Source organism: Trichoderma citrinoviride (genome assembly GCF_003025115.1).
Source record: "Trichoderma citrinoviride strain TUCIM 6016 unplaced genomic scaffold BBK36scaffold_10, whole genome shotgun sequence".
Lineage (NCBI taxonomy): Eukaryota > Fungi > Ascomycota > Sordariomycetes > Hypocreales > Hypocreaceae > Trichoderma > Trichoderma citrinoviride.
The window spans coordinates 20,022-28,533 of NW_020194718.1; the positions used below are offsets into that span (position 1 = coordinate 20,022).

The window sequence follows — 8,512 nt, forward strand, 5'->3', positions numbered from 1 at the left end:
AAACCCAATCCACAAAACTAGATGTATTATTATATGTATAGATAGCAGGTGAATCTACCTAAAGGCAGCCTTGACCTCTGCCCTGGGCCATTCGAAGAACACCTCTCCGCCGTAGACGTCTGTGATGATCCTGCCTATCCTGCTTTCGACGTTGGTGTAGAATTCCTCGCACTCTTTGAGCACCCTGACGACCAAGCCCCGACTGAGGGTTGGGTCGTCTGCATCCCCGAAATGCTTTTCCACGCGTTTCCGTAGAGTCTCGATGCCCTTCCGCACCTCCTTCGCGTCATACGAGCCTAGCACCTTGTTGAAGGCAGCCTTGTTGTTTGAGGGCTGTCGCGCAATGGCCATTGCCGACTTGCCGGTTTGCAGCTGCGCTTCGATATTCTCGATCTGCTCCAGAAGCCTGCCGAGCGGGCGTCGCATCACTGTATTCAGGTACAGCGCCATGTGCTCATGGTATTCGGTGTTTGCTTGCGCTTTCCAGTTCTCTATAACTTCCAAGCCGCGAGTATCGGTCTCTTCCAGGAAGTGATTCATATTCTCGATCAGCAGGATGTGGAAGTTCAGCGCCTCCTTGTCCTCTGGATCAGCTGTTCCACTGGCGACTCCGACAGCAGGATGCTCGCGCGCAATCACCATCAGTGACTCGAACATCGTCTTGAGGATGCGATCGTATTCCCGATTGACCGTCCGCCGCAATACCAGATTCTGGTCCAAGCCAGCGACCATGTTTTCCACAGCGGCCATGAACGCAGGGAATATACGTATGAACGATATGACGCCCTTCCGCTTCTTGATTTTGACCTTTGTCTCCTCGATGGCGCGTATTTGTTCGTCAACAAACTTCCGGAACTGTCCTTCCAACGACGCATGTAGCTTCTGGAGCAGCGCGTTGAGGAAGTCTTGGTTGGATTGCCCCATTTCAGACAACTTCCTTTCGAGCGTGGCGAGCACTCCAACACCTTGGCTAAACTCTTGGTTAGCATCGTTCGGGATTGCGCTCGCAACGGCTTCACTTACAGTGGATCTTGCGCAATGGCCCATTCCATCAACCTTCGCAACTCTGCCTCGAGGAACGCAAAGATAGCCTCCATGGACCGCGTTACGCGACGAGCAAGTTCTCGGTCGGGCTCCATGAGCCTATGCCGCTTCAGATCGCCTCCTCGGCGGTCCCGAGGTGGGCATGCTGCGACTGCCTCTGGAAAATCTGTTTGCTCCAGCGTAGTAGCGTGGAAGAAGTCGATGATGAAGTTTTGCTCCATCTCGACCAAAGGCAAGAGATCCTCCAGGACGCCGGAAAAGACCTCGTACGGCAAGCTTCGAGAATCCGCGTTGCTCCTTTCAACGGGCGTTCTGGTGCCCCCGTCTGCCAACGGCGATCGCAGAGCCTTAGCCAACGTCTGACTGCGTTTGACAGTGAGCTTTCTAGCAGCTGTTGCCACGCCTTCCTGCTGTTTCTCAACCTGCGACGAGAATATGACTTCTGCTTCCTCTCCTGTCAATTTCCTGGCGTTCTTTCGCCAAAGCGAGATTACATGCTGAAATTCATGCTTATACACAGGGGAGCTCTTGTCTTGGTAAATCTGCAGAAGACGATTCCAGTTCTCCAGATCGACATCTCTCGCGTAGAGCATCAAGGGGCTGTACTTCCACAGAAGATCCCTCCCGATGCTGTGGTGTGCAGGATCGACTTTCTTGGAAAGAGCGCCGTCCAATGCTCGCTTCGTTTCGACATAAGCTTCTCCGAATTGACCCGTCATGAAGTCCAGTAGTCGTTTCATGAAGTACCTGCTTTCATGCAGATACATTTCTCTCTTTTCCTGCACAATCCTCATCTTGCCGTAATTGCTGTTTAGCCCCAACGTATGGTCAGTGTCTAAGGCAGCGTCCAGAGACTTTCCAGTGTCATCACCCCCGAGTGAGGGATCGATTTTCATCATGGCTCTGAACAGAGTAACAAGGGCGAGCTCCACCTCTTCCAAGCCAGTATAGCTGTCCAGGGGTGCTTGTTGAAGTGCCTGGAGATCGTTGGAGGTAATTGCGCATGTTTCCAGCAACGACTCCAACTCCTTTCTCAGCAATTTCTGATTGGCCGTCTGCACCTGAAGGCCCTGGCCCTGAGCTTCGATATAGGCAATGTCATCTGAGAGGGTCTTAAAGGAGAAATCAGCTATAGGATTCGTAGATGGACGCCGAAGAAGATGAAAGGGGAGGTAGGACAAGGAGAGAAGAACAGAATGAACAAGACGCTTACCGAAAGCTCCACTGAATAGAGCGTGAGCAAGTTATCCAACTCTTCGCATTCACCCATGGCAAGGTCGATTCCTCGTTTGATAGTATTCACCCTCTCATCTTCTTCTCGAAAGCGTGCTAACCACCCTCCCGCCTGGACTGTGTTTAATTCTCGCTCTAGGTCATTGCTTATATCGTCCATATTTAAGCAATGCATTTGATCACCAGGAACCCAACCAAAAAAGTCCAGCCATTTGCCGAATTCTTCACTCCGATCATCAAGTATAATGGGGTCAATACCCAGCCTCTGAAGATACCTGGCATCTTGCCCAACGACAACGGGTCGACGAGAGGATTCCTTCGAAACAGCCGGGTCCTTGTCGGCTTCACTGACTTCCCTGACCAGTGACTGAGAGCCCCCTGAGTTGTTTGACTCGGACACCAGTATTTTAACCTCTGGTATTGCCGAATCACCACCGGCTGGTTTGGGGGGCTCAAGAGCCGGGAGGTTCGTATCGCGAGATGCTGGTCTGGGCGGTGCGGGAACAACGCTCGTGATGCCGTCAGGGCCCTCATTCGCCTTGGCTTGGGTTTGGCGTAGTCGTTCTCCAGCTCCTCCGGGTCGTGGACGAAAAGCATTTGCAGCAGATGCAGCCTTCCAGAAAGCACCGGCAACATCCCCTTTGGAAATTTTCGACTTGATCATAGGGCCTAACCCAGGACGAGTTTCTTCTTCAGGTTCAATGGCCGATTTTTCAGGGGTTGCGGCACCGTTTGTGCCTAGCTGAGCGGGCGAGCTTGTACCTCCTATTGGGGGGGAAGTCAGATCTTTGGAATCGTTGTTAGCAGTAAAGCTCCCTGATTTCTGATCCATATCGTCCAATGGCTCCGCTGCAGGTGGCGGTTTTTCATCAAGGCTAGGTCGACTAGCAAAAGCTATTCCTGGCTGTAACACAGACGGGATTGCGGGAGAAGCAACTCGATCAATACTGCGCGGCGGTGGCATCACCGGCTCCCTCTTGGCTGTCGAACTCATCAACGGAGCAGGAACCAGATCCCTATCTTGCGGCCTTGAAGGATCCATAGGGGGCCGCCTTCGTGCAGGGGGCACTTTGTCGTCCAGCGACGGGCGAGATAGTGGAGGTACAGAGTCAGGAGCCGAGTCAGGAGCATCTCGAGCTTCGCTCAGCCCACTGAGACCACTTGGTCCACTCATACCACTGCGTGAGCGCGGCGGAAGGCTCGACGAATCATCGCCTTTTGTCGCGGAAGAATTGGCAATGGAGTCTTGGCTTTTGTTGTTTTGGGTCGTCCATCGAGGTACAGAGCGCTCTCTGGATGTGGTGGAGTCAAAGCTACCGGAAGGAGACATGGTTTCATTCGGCGAAGGTCGGACAAGAGGAGACGGCCTAGGATATCGCGGCCCCTCTCCAAACCCGGGTTTGGGTGCGGCTGAAGACGTGGTGATGGCTTGTTGGCTGGTCGTCGGGTCACTCGTTTGATGCCGAGGCGGTGTTCCAGTCGGCCGCTTGCCCGCCCCTAGAATTTGATCCAATTCCCTCTGGTCGAACCCTGATAGCTCTGGTAATTTGCCTCCTGTGTATTTGCCAAATATTTTGACCAAGCTCGCAATGAAGAATTTCTTCTCCTTTTCGGTCTGAGCTTGCCAGAAGTATGGCTTTCCCAGCGTGACGAGAAAGCCAGTCTCTCCAGCCCATTCTCGCAGATTTGGGCTTACCTTGGGCCCCGTATATGATTCTATGTGTGAAAGGTCGTCGAGGTTCCAAGTCTTGCCGATGGAAAAGGTCCCACTGCTGTTCTCTTTGGCCTTATGCACTCGGACCCTTCCGGATTTGCGTACCGCTACGACAATGATCCTGGGCTTTTCCGTGTTGAGGCCCCGGGCTTCAGGAGGTGGCGGCATCGACGAATGCGAGGAGAACTCCGTAACGCGAATATGGGTAATGTAAGTCTCGTGAACTGTGAGGCAAGGTCAGTGAAGGAGCGTCCCAACAGGAAGATCTTCGCGGTCGAGTCTCACGGAGGCCATCGGTATCCTTTTTGTTGAAACAGCTGTCAATAATTCGACGTTTCTCGTCTTCGAACCGCTCCGCCCTGTTGGCGGCTGCGCTGGAGCCGGTCGCGCTTGAAACATCCATTTTGGCATCCAGAACAAAGGCCGCTGCTAAGATTCATGGATCAGGGTAACAACTCGGACAAGCTGCTTGGTTCCAACATTGTGTGCAAGCTGTGACGCGTGCAGGTATTATCGACGGCGCTCCGTATGATGAGGCGGCAAGGTCACTGGTAGTCGCATCCGGGGTGAGGTGCTCCACTTGTTGGCTTTTGCTACTGCTAGCCGTGATCCCTAGAGGCACCAAGGAGTAAAGACGCTAGCCCTTTGTGTGAGATTATCTAAGTAGGCTAAATAACTACGTATATACTATGAAAATATACAGGTAATATATTTTAATAGAGAATATTTCTATAGTTATAAGAAAAAAAAAATATTGATTTTCTTTCTTAAAATATATAATTACATAAATATAATAGAATATATAGAAACTAAGAATTACTATGTATTTTATCAAATTGATTAGACTAGATAGTATTCGTACTTTGAATTCTCCCTCCTTAGTAATCATAGCGTTGCCTGCATTTTCTGTAAATGTCTCAAGCTGGAAATCGAGGCAAAGTCGCTAGCCAATCAAACAGCTCCGTTATCAAATCCCCAATTCAGAGTCTTGCCACCAATCTTCAACCCAGCTCTTCGCTCTGCGACCCTCCGACCCTCCGACCTCGCGATCAATCGCAACAACCACCATGCTGTCTGCCAGAGCAACTTCGAAGAAAGCCATAAGTCTCTCGCGGGGTGCCACGAGAGGCCTGGCTACTGTTCAGGATGGAGGCGCCGCCCGAACCTATGGTGGGCTGAGGGACCAGGACCGGATTTTCCAGAACCTTTACGGGCGAATGCCTGCCAACCTCCAAAGCGCCAAGAAGATGGGCGATTGGCATAAGACGAAGGAGATCCTACTGAAAGGCGACGAATGGATCATCAGCGAGATCAAGGCCTCTGGGTTGCGCGGGCGAGGTGGCGCAGGTTTCCCTTCCGGTCTCAAGTGGGTATGTCACGATCTCCGCCCTTGAGTTGGGCCTTGACGAGTCTCTAACCCACGAGAAAACAGTCTTTCATGAACTTCAAGGGCTGGGAAAAGGACACGAAGCCGCGGTACCTGGTGGTCAATGCCGATGAGGGCGAGCCTGGCACCTGCAAGGACAGGGAAATCATGAGGAAGGACCCCCATAAACTCGTCGAGGGATGTCTTGTCGCTGGTCGGGCAATGAACGCTACCGCTGCCTACATCTATATCCGTGGAGAGTTCTATCACGAAGCCGCCATCCTTCAGAATGCGATCAACGAAGCTTACGCAGACGGCCTCATTGGCAAGAACGCCTGTGGCTCCGGATACGATTTCGACGTCTACATTCATCGCGGTGCTGGTGCCTACGTCTGCGGAGAAGAGACTTCCCTGATCGAGTCTATCGAAGGAAAGCCCGGAAAGCCACGACTCAAGCCACCCTTCCCTGCCGCGGTCGGCGTTTTCGGATGCCCCTCAACTGTGGCCAATGTGGAAACTGTTGCCGTTGCACCAACCATCTGTCGCCGTGGAGGAAGCTGGTTCGCTGGGTTTGGCCGCGAACGTAACCAAGGCACGAAGCTGTTCTGCATTTCGGGCCATGTGAACAACCCTTGCACCGTTGAAGAAGAGATGTCAATTCCTCTGCGCGAGTTGATCGAGAAACACTGCGGTGGAGTCCGAGGTGGCTGGGACAATCTGCTCGCTGTTATTCCTGGCGGCTCTTCTACTCCCATTCTCCCCAAGAGTGTCTGTGATGACCAGTTGATGGATTTCGATGCCTTGAAAGATAGCCAGTCTGGTCTGGGAACAGCGGCTGTCATCGTCATGGACAAGAGTGCAGATGTTGTCCGTGCCATCAGCCGCTTGAGCCACTTCTACCGTCACGAGAGCTGTGGCCAGTGCACACCATGCCGCGAAGGCAGCAAGTGGACTGAGCAGATCATGAGCAGATTCGAAAAAGGACAAGGACGAGAGAGGGAAATTGACATGCTCCAGGAGCTGACGAAGCAGGTTGAGGGTCACACTATCTGTGGTAAGTTGTACTCGACCCCCCTTTTTCTACTGTAGGTGTCCGGTTTTTCTGACATCCCTTTCTATTTTTCCAGCTCTCGGTGAAGCCTTTGCTTGGCCAATCCAGGGTCTCATCCGCCACTTCAGACCTGAGCTCGAAGCCAGGATGGAGAGATATGCCAAGGCTTCAGGGGGTCCGGCGCTGGCTGGTGGGTGGGAGCATGATTCAAGGGCTCATGGGAGACTGGTTTCTCCTGGTCAATGAGCATAGACGGTTCTTACTCATAGATCATCCATTGGACTATGCCGATAAAGGGCTACTTGGGCGAAAGTGCACCAGGGTTTGTGCCAAAGTTGATATTGTGTCTTAATATGTACAAACAAAAAAAACATTGAAAAGTAGATATGACTAAAATATTCTTCTCGATTCAAGGAACTTATACTATGTACACGCTCGGGATTGAGCTCCGACTACTAACCACTAAAGCCTTCTTATGTGAGGGTGTAACCGCCATCAACGCGAAGGTCCGCACCGGTTACATAGCGGCTGGCATCAGACAGTAGGAAAGTTACTGGGCCCATGAGATCCTGAGGCAAGCCCATCTTGCCTTGGGGAATGAGGGACACCCATTTCTGCTTCAGCTCGGGATTCTCATCCAGGATTTTCTCGGTTCTAGTTGAGAATATGAGTCAGCTCGCCGAACTTCATGGCTGCAATCGAGGACACCGCAGGTTAGGTAAACTCACAAAGCCGTCAGCATGTATCCCGGCGAGAGGCAGTTGACTCTGATGCCAGCATGTGCCCACTCAACGGCGAGCGAAGCTGCCAGATGGCGAACTCCAGCCTTGGAGGCGTTGTAAGGCCTGATGCAGTCCAAATCGTTAGCTTGCTGATTCTCTCTGCGCCCAATCACGTCTCCCTTTGACTTTGAGACGATTGAATCCATCATTGCACTCACGCTTGAGGCTGGGGCACGTTGACAATGGCCCCGGACATGCTGCCAATCATGACCATGCTACCGGGGCTCTTCCTCTGCATGAGGTGACGAGCAACCGACGTAGCGAAGAGATATGTGCCGTCTACATTGACACCCCAGAGCTTCCGGAGTCGGTCAATGGGATAGTTGATGGCTTCGAAGTTCTCGGTGAAGCCAGCCGAGGTGACCAAGTTGTCGATCTTGCCATGCTGCTGGATGATCTCAGAGATACACGCCTCAACAGAATCGGCATCAGAAACGTCGGCGTAATGCGCCGTCACCTTGGGAATGCTGGACGTGGATCAGCTGTCTGTATGTACACGCAGAGCCAAGCGGCCGCTGCCCAAACTCGCCATTACGCTCACTGACCGTTTTGCGTTGGGGTTCTCCTTGATAAAGGCATCGACAAGCAGCTTCGTCTGCTTCTCGGCCTCCTCCTCTGCCATTGCGTTAGCTGACCTGGAGTACCAGCAACGTGGAATTGGCACGCGGAATCTCACTGTTCATGTCGACCAGGGCCAGGTCAGCGCCGGAGAAGACCATTCCCTGGCCAATCACCAGTCCCAGCCCTCTTGCGCCTCCAGTGACGACACCGACGTTTCCATCGAGGGAGAAGCTGGCAAGCGTCGGCTTGACATACTGGCCGCCAGTACCGAGGACGGGCTCGCTGCTGGGAAGCTCATGCTCCGGAGGATACTCAAACTCGACTTCGGCATCTGTTCGAGAGTGGCTGCCGGGCTTATCCTGTCGCGGCGGCGGCACACTGTGGAACTTTCTTGCTGTGGCCAGCGGCAGGCGTCTGGCGGGTGCGGATGCAAAGGCTCGGCGAGCCGCGAGCCGCAGCATGAGCGTGGAAGATTTCACCGTAGCGGCCATGTTGTCCGGGCTTTGGGGAGAGGATGTTTGCGGGAGCTCAGAGGTGGGAGAAGGGGGATGCTATATATACGTGTATCTATACCTGCCACTGCCTGACCCTACGATACATGCGCGCCAGAGTGTGTCGCTTGTAATGTCTCCTGACCTCGCCCGTAACCGCGGCCCTCGAATTACGGTGGAGGCGGCTATCTTCGATCGGTAGGAATGCTCCATGGAACAACCCACGAAATGGCCACGGCAATTGAGCTATAGACTTGCTAGCAGCAGGTA

At 53.0% G+C, this 8,512-nt stretch overlaps 3 protein-coding genes across 3 annotated transcripts; 1 reads left to right on the forward strand and 2 right to left on the reverse strand.

Annotated features, from left to right (window-relative positions):
• Positions 1–54: 54 nt before the first annotated feature.
• On the reverse strand, positions 55–4,394 carry BBK36DRAFT_56748 (exocyst complex, component Sec3; the record flags this gene model as incomplete). Its single annotated transcript, XM_024898274.1, has 4 exons — positions 55–970; positions 1,024–2,156; positions 2,258–4,215; positions 4,277–4,394. The coding sequence occupies 4 exons, from the start codon at positions 4,392–4,394 to the stop codon at positions 55–57; spliced, it is 4,125 nt and encodes a 1,374-aa protein (XP_024747835.1).
• A 664-nt stretch (positions 4,395–5,058) lies between these two features.
• BBK36DRAFT_1123468 (NADH-ubiquinone oxidoreductase) lies at positions 5,059–6,654 on the forward strand (the record flags this gene model as incomplete). Its single annotated transcript, XM_024891056.1, has 3 exons — positions 5,059–5,361; positions 5,424–6,411; positions 6,485–6,654. 3 exons carry the CDS (start codon positions 5,059–5,061, stop codon positions 6,652–6,654), a joined length of 1,461 nt encoding a protein of 486 aa, XP_024747836.1.
• Positions 6,655–6,881: 227 nt separating this feature from the next.
• On the reverse strand, positions 6,882–8,212 carry BBK36DRAFT_1123010 (NAD(P)-binding protein; the record flags this gene model as incomplete). Its single annotated transcript, XM_024891004.1, has 5 exons — positions 6,882–7,062; positions 7,137–7,253; positions 7,349–7,657; positions 7,736–7,805; positions 7,867–8,212. 5 exons carry the CDS (start codon positions 8,210–8,212, stop codon positions 6,882–6,884), a joined length of 1,023 nt encoding a protein of 340 aa, XP_024747837.1.
• Positions 8,213–8,512: the final 300 nt, after the last annotated feature.